At 49.8% G+C, this 24,663-nt stretch overlaps 1 protein-coding gene across 2 annotated transcripts in view; it reads right to left on the bottom strand.

Annotated features, from left to right (window-relative positions):
* Window positions 1-24,663, bottom strand: part of ESRRB (estrogen related receptor beta) — a 183,237-nt gene that overhangs the window by 109,904 nt on the left and 48,670 nt on the right. The window contains exon 1 of one of the 2 annotated variants that reach the window (XM_010809669.4): window positions 2,190-2,545. The exons of the other annotated variant lie outside the window; for it this stretch is intronic. Coding sequence (XP_010807971.1) covers window positions 2,190-2,239 — 50 coding nt within the window. The 5' untranslated portion in view covers window positions 2,240-2,545. Of the gene's footprint in view, window positions 1-2,189; window positions 2,546-24,663 lie in introns of those variants that run through there. 2 annotated transcript variants of the gene reach the window in all.

Genomic DNA, 24,663 nt, shown 5'->3' with positions numbered 1-24,663 from the left:
GGAGTCCAAATCCAAATCACTATCAGGCTTACTTTATAATTGATTTCCACTTCAAACCCTTCCCAGGCACCCAGGACCTCGGCTACCTCATTCCCCTTTGCTGCTTCCCTGACATTCCTTCTTTGCCCATATTTCTCCTCAAACTCAAGCCAGGGTTGCCGTCAACTCGATGAATTACCCAGCTGCTAAATCCCCCATCTCTCCTTGCTTTCCTGGTCAACATAATCAAAAGATGTACTTCCCCCACACAAAATTTCATATTTATTGACTGTGACTTGATCCAGGGACAAATACATAGATATTTCAAGCTCAACTAAAGAAGTCACCTCTGGAGAGACGAAAACTAAATAATTTAAATATCCAATATTTGTCGTACTTGGTAATTTTATGTGCGGAAATGCCCCACGAGCATCATACACAGTTCACAGTCTCACCCACCCAGGAGGTTTCTTTGGGGGCTCCCCCTCCCTTAGGGAGGGACCACCATACTGTGAAATGGGCCCCCACCCCAACTGCACCAGCCATACAAGCTGGGATCAGTGTAACCTTTAAAGAGAATTAAAAGCCACTTTTCACACTGATGGAAATCTGAATCCAAGATCCCCCTCATCTCCTAATCCAATCGCCTTCTTCTGACACTCTGTTTCAATTCTGGCGGCACTGAAAGGACCCTCTGCCCAGGGAACCCCCAAAACTGGAATCAAAAATGTCAGCGTGGAGGCTGGACCCTGCGGTCGCCCCTCAGGAGACGCTGCTGTGAAGTTGCCTTCTCTCTTAGGCGCGGTCCACCTGGGGTTGGAGGTATTCTGTTCAGCGCTGGGCGTAATCACACTCACTGGGACCCCACGATATCCAGAGTATGGTTTTAGGGATGTCGTGGTTCCTGGGAGGAGGGGGTGGTACAAAAAACGAAAGGATGACCGAAGGAGAACTGACTTTAGTAGTTCAGCTTGCTTGGGTGGGGAAGAGGAGGAAGAATAGCGAGAAGTTAAGCAGATCCACGAGAATCTAGAGTTTTCATTGTAGTATTATCTGAAGCCTTCCGGGGGAACCACATGGAGTGCGCCCACACCCAGACGCCCCGGACACCTGCCCGGAGCGCGGCGGCGCCTGGAGCGCCCGCGGGGAGCCCGGGACAGGTACCTGGGCAGGTGGGACGACGACCGCGGAGGGCCCTGGGAGGGGAACGGCGGGTGGCCGGAGCAGGACCTCGCAAAGTCAAGGATGGTCGTGCGGGGCAGCGTTCGACCGTTTGGGGGATCAGTTGTGCGCGTCCCCACTCCGCGCACTCGGCAAGCTGCCCAAGTCCGGGGATCTGCGGTTACCCGGTGTCTAGCCCCGCAGCCCCCGCCGACCACCCGCGTGCACGCGACTCAGACCACCCCAGGTTCCAGGGAGGCGAGCGCAAAGCCGCCCCGGGGCACGGAAATCACCCGGCACCGCCTTGCCTAAAGCCAAGAACCAACTTTGCTTCCGCTGCAGCGTCCAGCCGTTTGTCCCCACTCCTGGCGGGAGGCGGGCATCCCGTGGCGGGGCATGCGGGGCGCAGTCTAACCCGGCCGCGCCGCCCGCACCCCTGGGAGCAGGTGGCGGGGGGGCTTGGGTCCACCGCGCCGCGTGCGCGCCCTCGGGGAGCCGCTCTGGGACCGTAGCGCGGGACCGTGCTCGCCTCCCAGTTTCCAAACCTGCGCGGCACGTTCAGTTTCGCCCCCTTGCCTGGACCGCTTCTGGTCCCCCGTATGAAAATAAACATTAAAGTCAAAGGGCCCGCAGGGACGCTTTCCCGAGTGGGGACGGGACATCCTTGAGACATTACCGCACCTGTTCTGGGCTCGCTCCTCCCCATTCCACAGAAACTCAAATATTTTCTCCCCGCGGGGGACGATCGGAGTGAATGCGAAAAGCTTTGCTCTTACCTAAGAGTGAGGGTTTGTCAAAACGCGGGGTGGCGGGGCGGGGCGGGGGGGGGCGGGTGAGGGAAAAGTTAGAGTCGGGTTCACCCCCAGAAGGAAACCCAGAAAAGTGTGCGGTTTTCCCCTTCCGACGTCCCCCCCAAGTGCCCTCACCTCCCCCCCGCCACCCCCGGGGTCCCTGCCACTTCAAGAATGCCTAGAAGAACTGCGACACTCAAGACAGAGACGGCCGGACAGGCAGAAGGACAGACACAGACGGAGAAGCCGAGCACCTACTGGTTGTGGTAGCCGAGGGGATCAGGGACGCAGAGTTCGGACACGTCCATCAGTCCCGTTTTAGCATTCCCAGTTGGTAGAGAAAAGGCGGCGGGGAGATCACGCGGAAGAGCGAGTGAAGGGCACCGGCGAGGTGCGAGTCCGGGTAGGGGCACGGTGAGCCGGCCAAGGCGGAGTGGGTGGATGGAAGCGCCGCGGCGGGGCGCGAGGGAGGCCGAGAGCCGTGCGCGCCCAGCCCAGAGCTCCCGCACTCGGGCACACACTCCTGTGCGGGCAGAGGGGATGCGAAGCGGTGGAGGCGGCTCGGGCACCAGAGACTTGGAGCCCGCTAACCCTACTGTAGCTTTAAGGCTGGGAGACTGATGTATGGTTTGGCTCCTATTGGCTATCTCTCAGGGGCTGGACTTAAAGTGACAGAATCGAGCTGGGGTGGGGGGAGGGGGGTGAGCCAGAGAGACTTCAATGGAACCAGGCGCTCGCGCGAGGTCCCCACCTCAGGAGGAGTAGGAGAACTGTGCTGTAGAGCCGCAAGGCCTGTCCTCTCGCCATTAAAGAAAAAAAAAAATTTTTTTTTTTTTAGCCCAACTGGCTGGTGGGGCTGGGGACTTGAAAGGTGTGCCCCTTATATATCCTCTCCACCCCCAACCCCCAGTCTGATCTTTTAACTGGCAAGTCCAGCAAACTCATCTCAGCCTTTTGGAAGGGGTCTCTTTTTAAATTTAAAAACAAGACCCATTTCTCCTCCCGCCTATCAAAAAGAAGAGGCCAGCTCCTTAGAAATTCAAAGCCTCACACCTGGTGTTTGGTGCATAAAAGTGCAAAGGGTCAGGCCTGTAGGTGAGCCCCAGCAAGAGAGGGGATGCTTCCCTTCCCAGCTCTCATCACCTGGGCCAGTGGGTTCTGAACAGCTCTTACAGGACTAGACGGCAGGGCTTGATGCTATAAAACACTCAAGATGTATACAGTGATGTTCTCTTCATTGGCAACCCTCAGAAATGTTCCCAGGACACAGACACAAGCAAATAAATTCCTGTCTGCTTAGAAAAACACAACTATGGTTAAAACAACCAACTTACCAGCCACATCCACTTCACGGCACAAGTAGACACTTCAACATACACACCTGAATCCCCAGCTACGAACATACCTGCATCCCTGTCTGCTGCTGTCTCCATGAACCCGAGTATTACTGTACCAAAACCAGCTGTAAGTCGAGCCCCAGTCCTTCTTCTGGGGCTTGTCATCTTTTGAGATGTGCCAGCCACAGGGATAATAATCAATCTGATGATTCAAATGAGTGTGGGGAGGGGATAGGTATAGAATTCTTTAAAAGGGAGGGGAAAAAAAGCCCTCAAGAGAGACCATCACCTTATTCTCCTATATTCTACAAAAGACAATGAGCAGTAGGGGGGAAAACATCATTTTATCATCAGAATAAAGTCTAAATGGATTGTAACTGCAGGCAGTGTTCAAGCACTTCAGGAATAAAAGCAGGAGGGTTGTGAGAAACCCCAGGAGGGGCCGGCCGCCGGGGAGGGGCTGGGGAATGGGCGGCAGGACGGCAGATGATACTTGACTTGGATAAATGGAAGCTCGTGCAGGCTGGGAAACCGAGCTGAGGTTTTTCCTCTGTGCTGAAGTGGAGGACCGCGTGGGATTCTCCAGGCTCGGGGCGCTGGCAGGTATCTCACAGAGAGATGGATGAAGACGTCGGCTCTGTCAGTAGAGCCCCCAGCAGCCCTGGATTTTTTTTTTAATCACATAGGTACTTGGTTACATCGGAAATGGAAAGAGGGGTGCAGAGATCCAACCACCATGTCTTGCCAAGACCTCAGACTGGCTTCTCTGCATCCTTTCTGGCCCCTGGAAATCCACTCGCTAAGCACTTAGCAGCCAGGGAGCGCTTTGTAAAATGAACATCCAAAGTCCCCTTCGAAATTTGTTGCATTTAGGAAAGAGACCCCAGTCCTTCCCCATGGCCAACCAGCACCCCCCAGATAACAAGCGCCTATGTGTCTCCACGCCCTGTCTCAGCCCGTGAGGTGGCCCCCTCAGGCTTTGTCCCTGCCACCGAGGACGTCCCAGCTTCCAGATCACATCAGAAGCTTCTGCTATTTGCCTTGCTTCAGGTAATTTATTAGTTTGCAATTATACATATATTGGTATGACAAATACCACCCCCTGCATGCATGTGCGCGTGCGCGCGTGCGCGCACACACACACACACACACACACACACACACACACACACACCACTAGACTGTAAGCTCTGTAAGGGCAGGGACCTTGTCTGTTTTTGTTCACTGGAGAATCCCCAGTGTTTACCAGTGCCTGGCACATGGCAGTTGCTTGATTAAAAACTCTGTTGAATGAAATGTCAGACCATAGCAGTTTAGAGTGGGGCGGGGGCCGTCTGCTGTGGGGACAGGCTGGCTGCCCCGCAGGGACTTAGCTCCTAACAGGTTGTTTGAGATCCACTGGGTCTTTTCGGGGGTGCACTTTTTGTAAACTGGAGATAGAGCACACTCAGTGGAGTGTGAAAAGAAAGACAACTTCACAGCTTGGAGTGGATGCAAAGCCACTGGGTGCAAATGAGGGAAAACAGAAAGTCTGTGTTGGTTCAAAACATATACACACTACTGTATATAAAATAGATAACTAACAAGTACCTACTGTATAGCAGAAGGAACTCTGCTCAATATTCTGTAATGGCCTATATGGGAAGAGCATCTACACAAAAGTGGGTATATCTATAACTGATTTGCGTGGCTATGCAGCAGAGAAACACAACACTGTAAATCAACTATACTCCAGTAAAAATTAACATTAAAAAAGCCAGGCTCACGCCCGCACAACTGCTGTCAGCATACAAGGCACAGGGGCACAGGTAGCTAAGGGCCTCACCCCTGCGCCCTAGCTGAGTGTCCTCCAGGGCGAGAAAGAGGTCCCTGAGCTCCAGCCCTCTTTGGTCGTCCTCCTCCTCCGCAGTGACTGTCCAGCCCCATCACACATGGCCCTGGAGCAGAGTTCTTCCTCCCTTCCCTCCATGGCAAGTGTGAGCCTGCAGACTCCACTGCAGGGGAGGAGAGAGCCCACCGGCACGGACACCCTGGGGAACCTGATCCAGCCTGGCAGGGCCAGGCTTCTCCTGTGGTTTCCCAGGCAAGTGTGGCCAGGACACACACTCTTTGTGGGACCAGTTTTTCTCCTCTCCTCTGTCCCCAGCCAGCTCATGGCGGGTGGGGTTCCTTCCCAAAGCCAGGGTGGGTTCCGGGCCTCTAGCTGGAGGGCGAGTGCAGAGGATGCCTGGGCTCTGGTCCTGACCATTTTGCATGGCCTGGCCGAAGTCATCTCTTCTCCAGAAAGCAAAGGTGGTACTGGGGGTTAGAGTCAGGGTGGGCAGATCTCTTGGGCTCCCGCAAGCTCGGAAGTCGTTCGGCCCATCATCTTCTCAATCTTCCACTGCCCACCCGGAGCAGGTACTATTTCTAGTCCACCCCCACCCCAGCAAAAAGCTCTAAGCCACCTCTTTACTCTCCTCTGTCCCCATATTGGCACCCCCAGGTGGGCAAGTCAGCCCAAGGAGAATGGAACAAAAAGCATCGGACACAGGAATTGTGGAGGGTAGAAGGGGAACAGCAACTGACATATTTCTTGTGACACACTCCTTTAAATGGACATTTCTTACATTCACAAGACCTTATGGCTGGGGGGCGGGGGGTGGGAGTGGGGAGGGTTCGGGCAATCATTTAGAACCATCATCAGACTTTATAAATAAGGAAATTTTTAAGTGGCCCTGTGTGGTGGAGTGACCCACCCAAGGTCACACAGTGAAGAACTGACAAAGCATGGATTTCTACTTATTCTATTCCTAATTCTTTGTATGCAGGTCTCTTCACTTTCCCTCCTCCCTCCTTCCCCAAGTTCAAGCTCTCTCCTAAGGAATATTCCACTCTTCCCCAAGTGGAAGAGTGTGGACCCTTCCCCAAGTGGTTTCCTTGGAGTTGGGTTCCAGGAGGCAGATAAATAGGAAAAGATTCCCAGACACTGCTCAGCCTGTTCTGTGCCCCAAACCTATGTTTCCCTGGATACAAAAAGCACCCAGTGTCTCACAAATAGCCGAACCCAGGTCCACACTATCCACCCGCTCTTTCCCATCCCAGTCTGGCTAAGTCCTAGGATGGGCTGTCTGAATGCCTGCACCTGGATCTTGAGGACCACTCAAGCTGCCTAGCCATAATGTATGCAGCTGAACCCAGAGCATCATCCGTTGCCGCAAATGTGGTGAAGATCTCCGCCCTTGGAGCGTGTGCTGTCTCGAGGTGCCTCCCCCCCCGCTCTGACACTGATCTTTTCTGCGCAGGAAACAACAGCAGCAAGCAATGTCTCTCAGGTTTCTGAATCCCCTCCCTGCACTGGCTACTCTCCAGCCCAACAATGAGGAGGCTTTTCTCCTCTTTCAAGCCGGGCAACCCAGCAGGAGGACCTGATGGCCTCATCACCAAAGACAAGACCCAATAGGAGTTTCTGGAGATCCTGCCACATTCTCCCTAAGCACAGTGAACCCGAGACACTAATTGTTTATAGCATCCCTGTCCCTCGACAGCATCCACGTTCACCGCACCAAGTTTCCAGGTGAGAACGATGCCTACAAGGCGTGTAGTTACTCCTTACCACCAGCCCAGGAAGGAGAGGGTGCCTCCATGGAACTGTCTGATCACAATCCACGCCAGGGTAAGCACTGTTCCACCCCAGGGTGAGCACTGGGGGAGGTGAGCTGGGAGAGTGCATCCATTGATGGTCCGTGAGGACTAAGATGGGCCCAGCCTGGACAGTGAGCCTGACCTGGGCATCTCTGGGGATCTTGCTGATCAAGCCAGGGCTCTGTGAACTCCTGGCCAGAGAAAATGTCCCCGACCACACACCCCTGTGGGCCCGCTGTCTTCTCAAGGCTTGAATTTTGGGATGTGGAGTTATATCCCCCTGTGCTGGTCAGCAGACTGGCAGCCCACTGGCTGGCACACGTCCCAAGGATCATAATGAACTGATAACGCTAATACAATGCGAGTTTGTGCTCCCATAATAGTCTCCTGCTGACAGATAAATGCTGCGGAAACATGATGGCTTTTCCTGAAGCTGTAAGGGGCTATTATTGGGGCAAGAAGGCTCGTGTCCTGTTGGCACTGCCACTGTGACACCAAAGATGAAATGTGAAGGGGGCTACGTCTTGAGTGGATAAATGCTTGGGGTCCCTCCCACCACTACTATCCACTTCATTATCTGAAACCCCTACCAGGGGTCTTGGAGGAATAACTTCCAGATATTTCAAAGCTCTGTGATTATCATTTTTTTTTCCCTGAGTCTCAAGATTCCATTCTCACTAACACAGCTGCATGGCATATTGAAGTTCTCTGTGTGCCCAAAAGATTCCTTTCCCTGTGCAAGACGGCAACTGCAGTGAGCAGGCAGGAAGGTGAGACGTGTCCCTCCAAAGAAACAGAGATCTTTCCCCTTCCTCATCTCCCGGAGAATAGGAACACATCATGACTCTAAGAGCTTTGCCACCTGCCAAATTTTGGGAAGAAGAGAGAGGAACAGGAGGGGGAGTACAAAGAGAGGAAGAAAGAGGAGGTACAGAACGAGGAGGAGGGTCAGTGGAGAAGAAGAATGTACCTTGATAGCGCCTGGTACCTAAAAGGCATTAAACGACTCGCTATTGACTGAATGAATGAGCTGCCTAATTAAGTATTTTCCATTACAGTGGATGGTGGATTTTTATCAAAACTAATAACAAAGAAATCTGACCTTACTTTCATCTGTGTCACATATTAATTTATCACCCAATTTCTTGTGGCTTTTGCATCAGTTTGTGCATAAAACATGGTCGATTTCAAATATCAAACAAGCGGTTTGTTTCTAGGACCTTATCATCAGTAAAAGGCCAGATTTTCTTTGACGATAGCTTTTTGTTTTTTAATATATTTGTATTTTTTTCAGAGTTATGTTTTATTCAGTGGGAATTTTTAGAACTGCAAGCCCCCAAGACAGCATCTCAAGTGGCCCAGACAGAACTGCTCTGAGGAGGCGAGGGAAGGAGCCAAAACATACAGAAATTTTGCAACGAAGGACAGGTGGGCTGAACATCAAAAGATGATTGTTAATTCAAGGAAGCCAGATATCTCGAGTTAAGGAATTTAGCGTTTTTCTATGTATGGGAAGATGCAAGAGTCTGAGCTCACTGAAATCATTCCCTTCCTGTGCTGGATGACAGTTTTAACTGCCAAAGTCTCATGGTCAACAACTGGCCACAGAAGGAATGAAGAATTTGTTTGGCAAACTCAACAAATTATGCCTCCCGGTACATTTCTACTCTCAGAGACAATTACCTCAAAGAAATTATTAAATATGTGAAACTTTGGGAAAATTAATTGTAAGCTAACACACACGTGTTAAGTGTTGCCATTTAGTGGGAAACAAAGAAATGTGTTGGCTGAGCCTGTCTCCCTAGCGTTAATGATATAAAAGTCAACACGGGGAACGCTGAAACACGATTTCATTTCCTAATGGCTCAATTAAGGTAGAACTTCTTATTTCATTATTCTTTAGAATAAATGCATTTCATTTTTGCTCTAGTAAAATGTTTTATGGAGAGGGAAAAACAGCGCATGCTTTTAGGTTTTAGGAAAAATCAAATGTAAGTGTTTTATAAACTGTAAAGTGCTCAAGCTATGTAAAACATGATTAAGATGAGAGCTTTCGACTGTGTTTTTACATCAGAAACGTGCTGGCCAGCAGTTACCTTCCCAAATGTAAATTGTAATGAAGCCAGTCGCATCAGTGAAGTCCGCACCGCCCGGAAAGAGGTAATTATGAGTGTGTGCTTGTTAAGCCACTTCACTCAGGTCCCACTCTTTGTGATCCCATGGACCGTAGCCTCCCAGGCTCCTCTGCCCATGGGATTCTCCAGGCAGGAATACCAGAGTGAATTGCCATGCTCTCCTCCAGGGGATCTTCCAAACCCAGGAATCAAACAAACCTGCCTCTCTTATGGCTCCTGCATTGGCAGGTGGGTTCTTTACCACTAGCGCCACCTGGGAAGCAGTTATGAACGGGTTAGTACCAATTCCAGATGAAGGCTCCAGCCTTGGGGCCAGGGCCTCCCCTTACAACTTCATCCCTCGTAAACAATTAGCAACAAGCTTCACTAGAACTCCTGTCTTAGAAGGCTTTGCCTTTCCAAGAAGAACTAGGTAAGGCAGGAAGGGAAACTGCAGGAGGACCAAAGAAGGTTTAGAGAAATAGAGAAGAAGGCAGTCAACGGTACAAGATTTAATATGGATAAACACCGGTAATACACTTGTCAGCAATGACCCTAGAATGAGCCAGACTGTAGGAGAGCTGGTGGAAGGGCAGCGATGCAGAGAGAGATCGGGGTCAGGACAGATAGCACATCAAGCATGGGCCTCCAGCTCAATGGCATGATAAACACTGCTTTGGGGTAATTCTACAAAACCCAGCCGAGCAAGGAGCAGCCATAATTCCTCTTTACTCTCTCTTACTACAGGCACTGATGGAATTTTATGCGCAGCCCAAGGGACTTGCTTTGAAAGCAGACTGGAAGGGTGATGAGGAAAGGACTGGAAGAGTGGTGAAGAAGGTGTCGAGGCCTCCCGAAGGCTGTCTGAGCCCCACACTGCGAGGGACAGACGTGGGACCATGTAGGATGGGTTGCCCCTCTGCACTGAAGGTCAACACCTGTGTTCAGAGCCTGAGTCGCACGCGCACACTGCAGGCGTCGTCGATGGTCCCCTCGACCGCCTCCTTTTTCTCTCTGGTTCAGCACCCCACTCAGGCTGAGTCTCACCTCCACGTCCAGTCCACGAGGGCTGGTTTAGTGAGGGTCCCAGACGATGCACCCTAGAAGCTCAGGAGGGTAGCTCCCTGAATTCTTCCCTTTTTTTCCCTGCCCTCTGAGCACTGTTTCCTGGTGTGGTTTCTCTTTATACGCCCTCCGGAAGAGACATGCACGCCAGACACCCTGCTAAGCAGGTGGTGGCCAGCACAGTAGGCATCACATCACTTTGCTTGGCATCTGACCTCACCTCCCTCCCCTTCCCATCGCCCTCCCTTCCCAGGCCTTATACTTCTCCAATGAAGTGTCAGCATTTTGTGTGTGTGTGTGTTTCTTCTTTTTCTGTCTTTTATTTATTTTAATTGGAGGATAATTACTTTACAATATTGTGATGGCTTTTGCCGTACATCAACACGAATCAGCTGGCCTCCGGCTCTGTTTTCTAGCTGAGATCAAGACTGAATCAGCAAGTGGCTCAGGGCCACTGACTTTCTCACAGTTCACACTATTTTATTATTTACTATGCCTTGCTTGGTTGGGGAGGAGGAGCGTAATGAGTGCGATGATTGATGGGTTATGACGGGTGGGCACTGCACTAGTAACAGCCTCACTGGCTTACAAAGGCGTAGGTGGACCTTGCCACACCCACCCATTCACCCATCCATTCAGTCTGCTTGGTTCCAGTTCAGTTGCCAAGACATTCAAGTCAATGGTGTCGTCTGAAGCCAACCGTCAGGACCCCTGGCCCAGCATCCCTTCTCCACTGCCCTCTCTTCCAGTACATGCTGTGCTCTCCCTTCTCCCTGGTTTTCTTCATCCTGAGCTGAGCCACTTCCTGGGGTGACCACGTGTGCACCCACCCAACTCTGTGCTTAGTTTTAGCCTCAAGCACCGGGAAAGTCCAGGGGCTTCAGGAATAGGTCTATGGTCTCACGTGGCAAAGTCTCCAGGGGCAGGTGGTTTCCTCTTTTGGGTGGGCTGTCCTTAGCATACTACTGGCTGTCACCTTCGCCTGATCCCCCTAGAGGTGAAGCTTGCTTCTCGTGGCGTAGGTACCACTTCCTCATCCAACATGTCCAAAGCTGGGAAGAGGGTGTGTGCATATGTGAGTTTATGCTGGGAGAAATGTCCCCCCTGTGTCTCTAGTTTGTTTGTCTTGATTTGATTTGATTCCAGAGGAAAATCTTTCTTCCCCACTGCAGCAGACTTATCCTCACGTCTTCTCAGCCAGAATCCAGAACCACACTCACCCTAAACCAGTCACTGTCAGAGGAGAAATGATTGCCGTGATTGGTTTAAAATACATTTACTCCCTGAAGTGGGGGGAGAGGCTCTCTGCTCCTGAGAACATTAATGTTCAGTGACAAGCAAGATTCCCTTCTGTTACAGGAGGAAGCAGGAAAGGCTATTGGGTGAGCAACCAACAGTGTCTGCCACACCTGGGCCGTACCATCGGCAAATTGGTGGCGACTGGCTGCCCATGGATGCAAGCAAGAAGGGGGTCACCATCTGAGGGGATGTAAAAACAGTGTAAAGCTAACTCTTAAGCCATGCTACATTGTGTTCTCACCTTGCTGCAGCAAGTCGAAACAATGTCAGTGATAAAACGCTCTTCCCAGGACTTCCCTGAAATCTAGTGGTTCAGACTCTGCTTTCAGTGCATCCTATGCAGGGTGTGTGGGTTCGATCCCCGGTCAGGGAATTAAGAACCCACATGCTGTGTGGCATGGGCCAAAAAAAGGCAAAACAAAACTGTTGCAGTTGCTGTTGGGTTTTAATAATATATGTACTCTTCAAAATAACATATTCTTATTACTTGTCCTTTAATACAAATTGCATTCCACCTGAAGGTAATAAGTCAGCCACACACACACAAACTTAGCTTTAGGGGTGTTTCAAGAGTCCATTCTTAAAAACGTGGGTTCAACCAAGCTCACTTAAGGCCTGTCTGTGTCTTGACCCCTGTGGTACTTCCTAAACACATCCTTGTGTTTAAATGGTAAATTCAAAGTAAACAATGACAGCACAGGGATTTCTAGAGACAGGGAAAGAACTCGACTTACTTCAGTCTTGTTATTCTATGTGAAATTTTTATTTGCATTTAAAATTTAAAACAGTGAAACAGAACTGTGAGATGTAATATTCGCAAGCTCAAATATTAGTTTTTACATGAAAAATCTTACTGGATTTGAATAATAACATTGAAACATTGAAATGTGTTCATGATTTTGAACTGTTTATTTTTAGATTATCAACAGTCAGGAAAATAATGATTATTATAATGACCACTTGATTATATCCCAGTGTAAATTGGTTGTAGAGGATGGCAGATCCGGGTATCAAATATTCAGGGTCTGCCCACCCTATTGTCTGTTGTTCTGTCTCTTCCTGCCCCCAGCTGGGCTGGCGGTCCTGAGAAACAGAGAAAGGTGACTGACCACATTTTCCTAGGGTATCTTTAAGGGATACCTCCCTTGTGGCTCATCTGGTAAAGAATCCACCTGCAATGCACAAAACCTGGGTTTGATCCCTGGGTTGGAAAGATCCCCCGGAGAAGGGAAAGGCTACCCACTCCAGTATTCTAGCCTGGAGAACTCTGTGGATTGTATGGTCCTTGGGGTCGCAAATAGTCGGACACGACTGAGCGACTTTCACTTTCACCTTCATCTTTAAGGGAACCATCTCCAAATAGGTCATCAGTAACCATCCCTGTGGGCTTCCCTGGAAGCTGTGGGCTTCTCTGGTAGCTCAGCTGGTAAAGAATCAGCCTGCAATGCAGGAGACCCTGGTTCAATTCCTGAGTCTGGAAGATCTACTGGAGAAGGGATAGGCTACCCACTCCAGTATTCTTGAGCTTCCCTAGTGGCTCAGATGATAAAGAATCTGCCTGCAATGTGAGAGACCTGGGTTCAATCCCTGGGTTGGGAAGGTCCCCTGGAGGAGGGCATGGCAACCACTCCAGTATTCTTGCCTGGAGATTTCTGTGGACAGAGGAACCTGGTAGGCTACAGTCCATGCAGTCTCAAAGAGTTGGACATGACTGAGTGACTTACACTTTCACTTCAACCATCCTTGAGCCCAGAAAGTGTCCACACAGCCCCTCAGCACCTTCAGTTTGTCTCCATTTACTCTATCTTCCTCCAATTGAATAATTCTGCCTGTGATCTCATACCAACAATAAAGACAGAAACTCTATTTCTTATTTATGATACGATAGATTCTTTCTTTTCGTCCATCACTAATATTGTAGCATTTTCATTTTCTCCTCTTTTTCCATTGCTCACTGAAGAACACCAACTCTAATATGACTGACTGTTCAGTGATGGGGGTGGAGGGGGTGGTGGGGAAGGACCATTTATTGAGCATCACTCTGTGCTGGGCACTCAGCACTGTTCTGTTCTGACTCAAGGTTATCCACCCCACTTCACATCTGAGCTGGGTGTCATTACTTTCATTTTATTTGTTGAGGAGGGACTGGCTACCCACTCCAGTATTTTTGCCTGGACAATCCCGTGAACAGAGGAGCCTGATGGGCTACAGTCCATGGGGTTGCAAAGAATCAGACATGACTAAAATGACTGAGCACTAGCACACAGCCGATTAACAATGTTGTGATAGCTTCAGGTTAACAGCGAAGGGACTCAGCCAGCCATCCATATATATGTATCTATTCTCCCCCATCTATTTGCCATGAAATGATGGGACCGGATGCCATGATCTTAGTTTTCTGAATGTTGACTTTTAAGCCAGCTTTTTCACTCTCCTCTCTCACTTTCATTAAGAGGCTCTTTAGTTTTTCTTTACTTTCTGCAATAAGGGTGGTGTCATCTGCATATCTGAGGTTATTGATCATGATCACGGCATCTGGTCCCATTACTTCATGGCAAAGAGATGGGGAAACAATCAAAACAATGACAGATTTTATTTTGGGGGGCTCCAAAATCACTGCAGATGGTGATTGCAGCCATGAAATTAAAAGACACTTGCTCCTTGGAAGAAAAGCTATGACAAACCTAGACAGCATATTGAAAAGCAGAGACACTACTTTACCGACAAAGGTCCATCTAGTCAAGGCTATGGTTTTTCCAGGAGTCATGTATGGATGTGGGAGTTGGACTATAAAGAAAGCTGAGTGCCGAAGAATTGATGCTTTTGAACTGTGATGTTGGAGAAGACTCTTGAGAGTCCCTTGAACTGCAAGGAAATCCAACCAGTCCATCCTAAAGGAAATCAGTCCTGAATATTCATTGGAAGGACTGATGCTGAAGCTGAAACTCCAATACTTGGGCCACCTGATTTGAAGAACCAACTCCTTGGAAAAGACCCTGATGCTGGGAAAAATTGAAGGCGGGAGGAGAAGGGGACGACAGAGGATGAGATAGTTGGATGGCATCACCAACATGATGGACATGAGTTTGAGTAAGCTCCAGGAGTTGGTGATGGACAGGGAGGCCTGGCGTGCTGCAGTCCATGGGGTCACAACGAGTCAGACACGACTGAGCGACTGAACTGAACTGATTCTCCCTAAACTTGCCTCCCATCTAGGCTGCCGCATAACTTTGAGCAGAATGCCAAAGGGTGAATTTTAACTTAGTATGACTTGGAGAAAGTGAAGGCAGCAGGAAGAAGACAGGAGTGGTGAAAAGAAAGACAGTCTACTGCCAAGCCCCGCTTTGGCCCCATTAGGGCCAATTTGCTTGGTTGGAGCAGGTTCAAATCGGCAGCAATTCTGAAATCACCTGGATGCATGGGAATAGTTTCCGCAAACACCCAAGATAGCAGGATGCCCCCTCTGGATGGAGAATAAAGTCCCTAATAAAACAAGGAGGGCTCCTTACCCCATATTCCCTCCCTTTACAGTCTGAAAGGCCATCATGATATCAAACAGGTGGATTTATTTTCCTGTTTCTTCCAACACCCACCAATGCACATTCCCTTTTGTTCCTTGGAGCCTAGCTACCCCAGCCACTCTACCGGGGAGACTCACTTCTTGCCCCAGAAAATGCGTCTGTACAGAGATTTAGATTCAGAAACTCTTAACTGACAGCCAGTATGAGGGGTCACGGGAGAGGGACTTGCCCATCAACAGGAATGTTTTTGCCTATGGGATCATAAAGCATCATTTTAAAGCAGTGGTTTTCAAACTTCAAAAAAGAGCCCCAGAGAGTCTTTCATGGGATGGAAGTGTACGCAGCACTGTTACATAAAGCAGCAAAAAGCAGCTTGTTATGTTTGATGAGTTATCCCAGTCTCAGTCCTTCACCAACACCTCCAGGAAGTCCATGAACCACCTCTATGGAACCTCCAAGCCCCCTTGGAACATTCTTTGACAAAACGATCTCTCTAAAAATCAGTGTTCTCTCCCCTCCTACATTGTTGGTGGGAAGGTAAATTGGTACAGCCTCATGGAGAACAGTACGGAGGTTCCTTAAAAAACTAAAAATATAGCTACTATATGACCCTGCAGTCCCACCCCTAGGCATATATCTGGAGAAAAACATGATCCGAAAGGATACAAGCACCCCAGTTGCAACACTGTTAAATTGCAACACTGTTTAGGATAGCCAAGATGTGAAAGAAACCTAAACATCAATCACCAGAGGAATGGTTAAAGAAGATACACACACACACACACACAGGAATATTACTCAGTCATCAAAACAGAATGTAATAATGCCATTTGGAGCAACATGGATGGATCTAGAGATAGTCATACTGAGTGAAGTAAGTCAGACAGAGAAGGAGAAATATTGCATGGCATTCTATATGTGGAATCTAAAAAGAAATTGTACACATGAACTTATTTATGAAAGAGACTCACAGACTTAGAGAACGAACTTACGGTTGCTGGGGGGGGGGTGGCGGTGAAGAATGGGAGGAAGGGATAATTAGGGAATCTGGGATCGACATACACATGACTATGTTTAAAATGGATAACCAACAAACACCTACCGTATAGCACATGGAACTCTGCTTAACGTTATGTGGCAGCCTGCATTGCAGGTGGATTCTTTATCGCTGAGCCCCTGGGGAAGCGACTTTGTACCATACCTGATTTGAAATCCACCTGTACTTCATGACACTGTTTGAGAACCAGCCACGGTTCGATACTCATACAGTACATGGTACCTGTACTGTACCCATCATGGGGGGAGGAGTTTTGGGGAGAACGGATACATGTATATGTATGGCTGAGTCCCTTTGATTGTTAGTTGGCTATGGTGAAAGTGAAGTTGCTCAGTCATGTACGACTCTTTGCGATCCCATTGACTGTAGCCTACCAGGCTCCTCTGTCCACAGCACTTTCCAGGCAAGAGTACTGGAGTGAGTTGCCATTTCCTTCTCTAGGGGATCTTCCCGACTAGGGGATCGAACCCAGTCTCCCACATTGCCGGCAGACGCTTTACCCTCTGAGCCACCAGGGAAGCTCCCTGTTGGTTGGCTATACCCTGATACAAAATAAAAGTTTTTTTTTTTTTTTAAGAACAGGAAAAGGTATATTAAAAAACAACAACAACACTGTTCTCCAAACAGCATTGAATCAATCAACAAATAAATAAATAAAACAAGAAACAGCTCTACTACAAATCAGACCCTGGCCTAGAATGGCATCCCCTTTGGAGGGGAAGTTAGAGGAAAAGTTGCAACCTGCCCAAACACCTTGCTTTTTTGTATCAATGCCCTTTGCCACTCAGAATGAGACCAACCCCATTCAGGTGGCCGCATATGTGAGCGAGGACCAAACTTGTCATCATGGGTAGTACAACTGGCTGGTTCCCAAACAGTGGCATGATGTACAGGTGGATTTCAAACCAGGTATGATATGAAGACGCTTCCCCAGTGACTCAGCGGTAAAGAGTCTGCCTGCAGTGCAGGAGACGCAGGAGAGATGGGTTCAGTCCCTGGGTTGGGAAGATCCTCTGGAGGAAGAAAGGGCAACCCACTTCAGTATTCTTGCTCGGAAAATCCTGTGGAGAGAGGAGCCTGGTAGGCTACAGCCCATTGGGTTGCAAAGAGTCGGACACGACTGATGTCTGAGCACACACACACAATATGAAGTCAGTTACCAGGAATGTTAATATTGGTAAAGTCTCCAGATTTGCAAGCATAATATTCGTAATCATTTAGTATGTAGTACTATTAAATGGCACTTAATAATATCACTTGCATTCACTTGTGTGGGAAGTGCTTTTTTGAGTAAGAGCAGGTGTGAATCAAGATACAACTAATGTTTGTGAATTACAAGGAATGCTCTGATGCTGATGGGAAACAACCTCTAGGGAAATGCCTCCTGCTGTCTGTGTCGGGGGAAGCAGTTAGGAAGCACCAGTGAAGAGTCTGCCACTGGCGTCAGGGTGGTCTGAGCTCCAGCTCTCACTCTGTCCTTCATCAGCTCCGTGATCCCGGGATAACATGTAACCCTCTTATTCACGTTTCCTCTGTCTTTAAAATGGTTCGCTGCATGGTAGTGTGGGTACACACTTCTGTGGTGACTCAGACAGCAAGGTGTCCACCTGCCGTGCGGGAGCCCCGGGTTCCATCCCTGGGTCGGGAAGATGCCCTGGAGAAGGAAATGGCAACCCACTCCAGTTTTCTTGCCTGGAAAAATCCCATGGATGGAGGAGCCTGGGAGGCCCCAGTCCGTGGGGTCACAAAGAGTCGGACAAGACTGAGCGGCTTCACTTTCAGGCTTTCAGTGTGGTGTAATGCTCTTTGCTCAGTCGCTGGCACAGAATCTGTGACCAACAGACATTGGCTCCACCCTGTCCTTTCCCAAATGGGGGTCCAGACCTCAACTCTGTCTCTCCTAGGGATATCTTCTCCCCAGAACACATTCACTGTCCACATTGCATTTAGCCCTCCAGAAAACACGACAACTGAGGCTAAGGTGGTTGTTGTTGTTTAGTTGCTAAGTCATGTCTGACTCTTTGGGAACCCATGGGCTGCAGCCCAGCAGACTCCTCCGTCCATGGGATTTCCCAGGCAAGAATACTGGAGTGGGTTGCCACTTCCTCCTCCAGGGGATCTTCGAAACCCAGGGATCGAACCTACTTCTCCAGCATTGGCAGGAGGATTCTTTACCACTGAGCCACTGAGCCAGCCCATACAAGTCCCGCTCACAGCGTCCCTCTCTGCTCTACTGCTGCTCCTGATCCTGTGGGTCTGGAGATGGAAGGCTTTGCAGCAGCATCTTCCAAGCTGTGATGGGAGCACGACTCCTCTTAGCCTGGCCACCCTCTGCCCAGCCCTCACCATGAGCTTCCCAACCGCAGAGTCCAAGTGTGGAATGCCTGGTCTATCATGGTGAGCCGCAGATTCTCATGCAATATCAAGGTCAAGACCACACAGTTAGGACCACCCACTAGAGATGCCTTTGAGTCTGCTTTTAATTTTTGCTGTGATTCAAACTTGGAATTTCATGCCTACCCAACACTCCACTGGAATCTGAGTCTTTCAACAGGGGTCAAAGGAACTGCCATTCCTATAGACTCTGAGGCTTACTCCATCCTTGTAAATCCTCTTACACACCAGTTAATAGCATCAGGTGTCACCCAGGCAACCCTCAGAAATGTGCATACTACTCTCACTTCTTAATCTTGGAAGAAGAGCCATCAATACGTGAAAATCCACCTCCTGGCCATTCCTTCTCCAAAGGACCAGTTAAGAGGTAATGAAGAGACCAGAGTGGCATAGTCTCCTACAGCTGGACTCACTTCACCTCACTGAGTGGCAGAGAAGGGACTGACTACCTGAGCTGGCCTTGCACCCCAGCCTCTCGTCTCAAGCAACCTCTCAACACCTTGAATGGCCTTAGACAGGAGCCCAGGCAGAGAGGTGTGTGAGCCCTGGACCCCACCTGTCTGGGCCCTGGGTAACCGAGTCATCTTGGAGATGTGTTGGGACCATCTCCAATGTAGGAAGGTCTTGGTGTAATGAAAACACAGGAATGGCTTCTCAAATGTATCCTTTTTACGATTCCATGACCAACAATGTGAGACAGTCTGCAGGAAGGCCGAATGGCAGCCGCTCCAAGCAGGGTGCAAGCTGTGTGTGGGGGTGGGGGCCGTGGCGGCGAGGGGTTTGCCATCTCAAAGCCCCTGCTGGACACTATCTCGTGGGTCTAGTGAGGTCGTGATCAGAGGCACAGCAGTACCTTCCATCTGGTGAGGGGGAAATAAAGAAAGTCAGGCCACCTTCTGGGTAACACTCCTGGGTCCCTTCTTGCTGCTGTGTGTGTGGGGTGGGGGTTGTGGAATAAACAGATAATAAAGATTAATAGCGTGTCCTTGCAGTTCAGGATGGAACAACTCAGAAAGGCAGGCATGTGCAAACAGATCTGAGACCAGGGGACAGAACCAGAGTGAATCTTTATCTTCTGTTAAGGCTGCTTCCATGAAATGCCAGCCAATACAACAGAGCTTCATGATACAGCAGTCCACGAAGCAGCAGACTGGATGGGGTGCCCCACAGTCTCTGAGGTGCCTCGTTGACTCGATGAGGTGCCCTAAAGAGGAAGGGAGACCATTAGCCCCTGCCCGAACGTTCACAGGTGAGCAGGCCAGGATCCGCTGCAGAGACCCAGGTGTCTCAGATCCTCAGGGAGGGAGCAGGGGTGAAGAACGAGAACCCACAGGAGGAAATCTGGGTACCAACAGGAGCCCTACAGAGTCATGTAACCATCAGGCGGAGCTGCGTGGGGTGGGATCGCCACCCTCACACTCCAGGTGGCCCCCAGAGAAGAAGAGCAACACGACAGGGTGACAAGGACGCCAGTAGAGCACTCTCAGCTGGTCACCCTCTCCCAGAGGAGGCAGGAAGAGCAGCCTCTGGACAGCTTCCCACCCATGAGGCCTCAAAGGGCTTCTGCAGCACCCTCAGGCCACCCTAGACTGACCCCAGCCCGCCCAATCTTCAGTTCAGTTCAGTGCTCAGTCGTGTCCGACTCTCTGCGACCCCATGGACTGCAGCACGCCAGGCTTCCCTGTCCATCACCAACTCCCAAGTTTACTCAAACTTATGTCCATTGAGTTGGTGATGCCATCCAGCCATCTCATCCTCTATTGTCCCCTTCTCCTCCTGCCCTCAATCTTTCCCAGCATCAGAGTCTTTTCCAAGGAGTCAGTTCTTCACATCAGGTGGCCAAAATATTGGAGTTTCAGCTTCAGTATCAGTCTTTCCAATTAATATTCAGGACTGATTTCCTTTAGGATGGACTGGTTGGATCTCCCTGGAATCCAAGGGACCCTCAAGAATCTTCTCCAACACCACAGTTCAAAAGCATCAATTCTTCCACGCTCAGTTTTGTTTACAGTCCAACTCTCACATCCATACATGACTACTGCCTGATCGTAGCCACTCCTTTTTTCCTAATACATCCCTTGTAGAAAAGTCAGAAAGCAAGGAGGGGTGGCCCTGGATCCAGCCACACCTGAGGATAGGATCTGCAGAGAAGTGAGCCTTGGGCTTCTGCTTCTCTCAGCTGGATTTCTTCCATTCCGTCTAAGCCACCAGGGAAGCCCTCTTTCATCCCCAAGGCCCAGCACACCCAGCTCTTTGTGTCTTGCTTCCTGGATGGTTCCCCACTGCTCACCTCCGCCACCCTGTTGTCCCCTTCTCCTCTCTTCTCCAGCCTGCCTTCCCTAGGGACTCCCTCCTCCACCAACCCCGCCTACGGAATCCATCCTTTCCCTGGGCTGCCCACGCAGCCTGCCCTGGGATCTCTACTCCCTGCCACTGCTGCAGACAGTTCCAAGAAGGGGGAGGGTGGTGACTGGGTGCCCACCAGCTCTGCCTGCACAGGGCCAGGGGGAGCATGGTGACTGGGTGCCCACCAGCTCTGCCTGCACAGGGCCACATGCTCTGCTCCTGGGCCCCCGTCCATACATCCATGTGTAAGCCACAGGGCTTTGGGTGGGCCACAGGGACAGTGACCCTACTGACCTTGGAGGGTGGTTCTGAGGATGAACTGAGACGAGGCACACACAGCTCCCAGCATAGTGACTGGCCTAGGGTAAGTCCTCAATAAACTACTGTTCCTTCACCCCCTAAAAAGGCACTCACTTGAGTCTAAAGGTACAATACCAGGCATCCTGATTTGTACCTCCCTCATTCTTGAATGCTTTTGCCTCTATGTCCCTTTCACACCTGGCAACACCAACATGAGCTTTGGCTAGAGTTTTTGGAAGGCATCGGTAAGGCCAATGAAAATCAATTCCTTCCGCACAGAGCCAAGTGCCAGATGACTGGAGGCACTGACACCTTCTGGTGTGATAGAATTATGATCAGCAAGACCTAACACCAGCTTTGGTTTTGCAGAAGGAAGACACTCATGGCCCTCCCCTACCATTGTGCTTGGAATCCCAGAGGGTTATCTTAGGGCAGTGACTCTCAAAGTGGGTTCCACAGACCAGCAGCGTCACCATCACCTGGGAATTTGCTAGAAATGCAAATTCCTAGGCCCACCCTAGACCTAGGTGGGATCCAACACTACATATTAACAAGCAGTCAAGTCATCCAGAAGATTTGGATGCATGTTCTGGTTTGGAAACCACAAATCTGAGGTTTCACAACCATTAGGTACTGCTGCTGCTACTGCTAAGTCACTTCAGTCGTGTCCGACTCTGTGTGACCCCATAGACGGCAGCCCACCAGGCTCCCCCATCCCTTGGACTCTCCAGGCAAGAACACTGGAGTGGGTTGCCATTTCCTTCTCCAATGCATGAAAGTGAAAAGTGAAAGTGAAATCGCTCAGTCGTGTCCGACCCTCATCGACCCCATGGACTACAGCCTTCCAGGCTTCTCCATCCATAGGATTTTCCAGGCAAGAGTACTGGAGTGGGGTGCCATTGCCTTCTCAGCCTTCCTGTTGTCCAGGTCTTTGGCTTCAAACGATCCCAGAGAAAAGGACTTTTAAAAACAGTGATTACTAATTTTTAACAAAAGGAAATTTTAGGAGAAAAAGAAACCCTTACTAATCATTAGGCTACAGTTCAGAGTGTGTCCAATTAAACATGAAGTGGTCAGCCTTTCTGTGTTTTAATATATCATTTTTTTTCTTTTCGTTTTCAGCTTCTCGTTGAAGTAACATACGTACAGAAATGTCCACATATCCCAAGTGTACAGTACATGGAATGCTCATGACATGAATACATCTATGTACCCAGCACCTGGGTGCAGACGTTGAACACTGTCAGCAGTCCAGATGCCCCTTTCTGGCCACCATCCCTGCCTCATTCGTTTCCTTATTTTTTTTTTAATTGTAGGAGTATTTCAATCACAGACAATTATTTTAAAGAAAAAAGAAAAAAAGGAAAGTGAAGTCGCTCAGTCATGTCCAACTCTTTGCGACCCCATGGACTGTAGCATGTCAGGCTCCTCCATCCGTGGGATTTTCCAGGCAAGAAATTTTAAAGAAAGTCACCATACACCAGAATTATTACGGTTGTCACTCATTCCCTTCGGCACATACATTTTATGTCGTTTAATATTTTAGTTACAATGCACACATGTTCCCAGTTGTTACACACACTTCATAAGCATCACTTTAAAAGAGTCCAAGGACTTCCCTGGTGGTCCAGTGGTTAAGACTCTGCCTTCCAATGCAGGGGACACGTGTTGGATCCCTGGTTAGGAAGTTAAGATCCCACATGCTGCAGGGCAACTAAGCCCATGCACCCCAATGAAAGGTCTCATGAGCCACAGCTAAGACCCACCACAACCAAATAAATAAATAAAAGGATCCAGTGTGATACCATCACATCAAAGTCTCCATTTATTTCACCATTCTCCCATATTTAGGTTGTCTCCAACTGTTCGCTTCTGTAATGAACCTCTCTGGGCCTCCTGCTTCCTTCTTCCCTGGAATGAGACTGCCTTAGAATCAGCTCTCATAAGTGACATTACTGAGTCAAAGGCTCTGAATATTTTACTGGGGCTCTTTATTATTTGTATTGCTTTTTAAATACAAACTCCATTTCGTTTTGGTTAATAGTTCTGCACATTTCTGAGCTCTTCCCAGCATCTTACATTTCTGGGTAGAGATTCTTCTCTCCCACCCTTCTGTGAACTCAGAAGATTTTTGGTAACCAAGGGGAGGAGTGAGGAATGCTAGTAAATTACAGCGCCTTCACATTAAGCTGCTGAGCAGCTGGGCAGGACATCAGGCGGGAGCCCAGACCACCCTCTCCCAGGTGCATGTGGGGAGGAGGGGGCTTTCCAGGATCGTGGAAGCCTTCCCTGGGGACCATCCCTCCTGGTGGTTCAGCTGGTAAAGCAACCACCTGCAAAGCAGGAGCCCCGGGTTTGATCCCTGGGTTGGGAGGATCTCCTGGAGAAGGAAATGGCAATCCACTCCAGTGCTCTTGCCTGTAAAATCCCATGGATGGAGGAGCCTGGTAGGCTACACAGTCCATGTGGTCGAAAAGAGTCGGACACAAATGAGCGACTTCACTTTCACTTTCCCCAGAGAGCCCCTCAGGAAGCTCTTAGTGGCCACGGGAGGTTGAACAAACCTGTTCCTCTCCTCAGGAGAGAGAGATCGTGATGCAGACAGTTGGACAAGGGAGCTGCTGCTGCTGCTGCTAAGTCGCTTCAGTCGTGTCCGACTCTGCTCGATCCCATAGACGGCAGCCCACCAGGCTCCCCCATCCCTGGGATTCTCCAGGCAAGAACACTTGTGTGGGTTGCCATTTCCTTCTCCAATGCATGAAAGTGAAAAGTGAAAGTGAAGTCGCTCAGTCGTGTCTGACTCTCAGCGACCCCATGGACTGCAGCCTTCCAGGCTCCTCCATCCATGGGATTTTCCAGGCAAGAGTGCTGGAGTGGGGTGCCATTGCCTTCTCCAGGACAAGGGAGTAGGACCCAGTTAAAGCCACAGAGCGATTGCAGGGCTGCGTGTGGGCCAGGTGGGACAGGAGTGTTCCTTATCCATGTGCTGCTTCTTCTCATTCCCAGGGACTCTCCTCTTCCCCTTGAGGGATGGTCAGTGCCAGGAGGGTAGGATGAGTCTCAGGGAAGCTCAGAGCTGGGAGCACTCATCTGGGGCCATGAGACACTGGCAGGCCCCCCCAACCCCTAGCCCAGGCCATGAGCCAAAAAGGTGGGATGGAAAAGATAGGCTGTGGGGTGTAAATGAAAACTTTCATTCTGTCATCCTGGAGACAGAATAACAGTGGTGGAGAGCAGTTTCCAGAGTTAATTCTCTGAGCTTCCTTGTGTATGAGGTGAGGTGAAGCCACTCAGTCGTGTCCGACTCTTTGTGACCCCATGGACTGTAGCCTACCAGGCTCCTCTGTTCATGGGATTCTCCAGGCAAGAGTACTGGAGTGGATTACCATTTCCTTCTCCAGGGGATCTTCCCGACCCAGGGATCGAACCCGGGTCTCCTGCATTGGAGGCAGACTCTTTAACCTCTGAGCCACAGGGTTCTTATGAGGATGAATGAGTCAACACGAGGAAATAACTTAAGCACATCCAGTAAACCCCCCTGTCCACACCGTGGGGGCCTATGCTTTGACTTGAAGACACAGCCGGTGGAGAAGGGTAAGACGTGTCTGCCATGCCCTTCCTGCCATCATTCATGAAATCCTAACCCTGTCCCCAGCTCCCCTGCCTCCCCATTCA

This window comes from Bos taurus, chromosome 10 (assembly GCF_002263795.3).
Source record: "Bos taurus isolate L1 Dominette 01449 registration number 42190680 breed Hereford chromosome 10, ARS-UCD2.0, whole genome shotgun sequence".
Taxonomy (NCBI): Eukaryota; Metazoa; Chordata; class Mammalia; order Artiodactyla; family Bovidae; genus Bos; species Bos taurus.
Note: the sequence above shows the minus strand (reverse complement) of the source record. Positions and strands in the feature narration are given on the sequence as shown.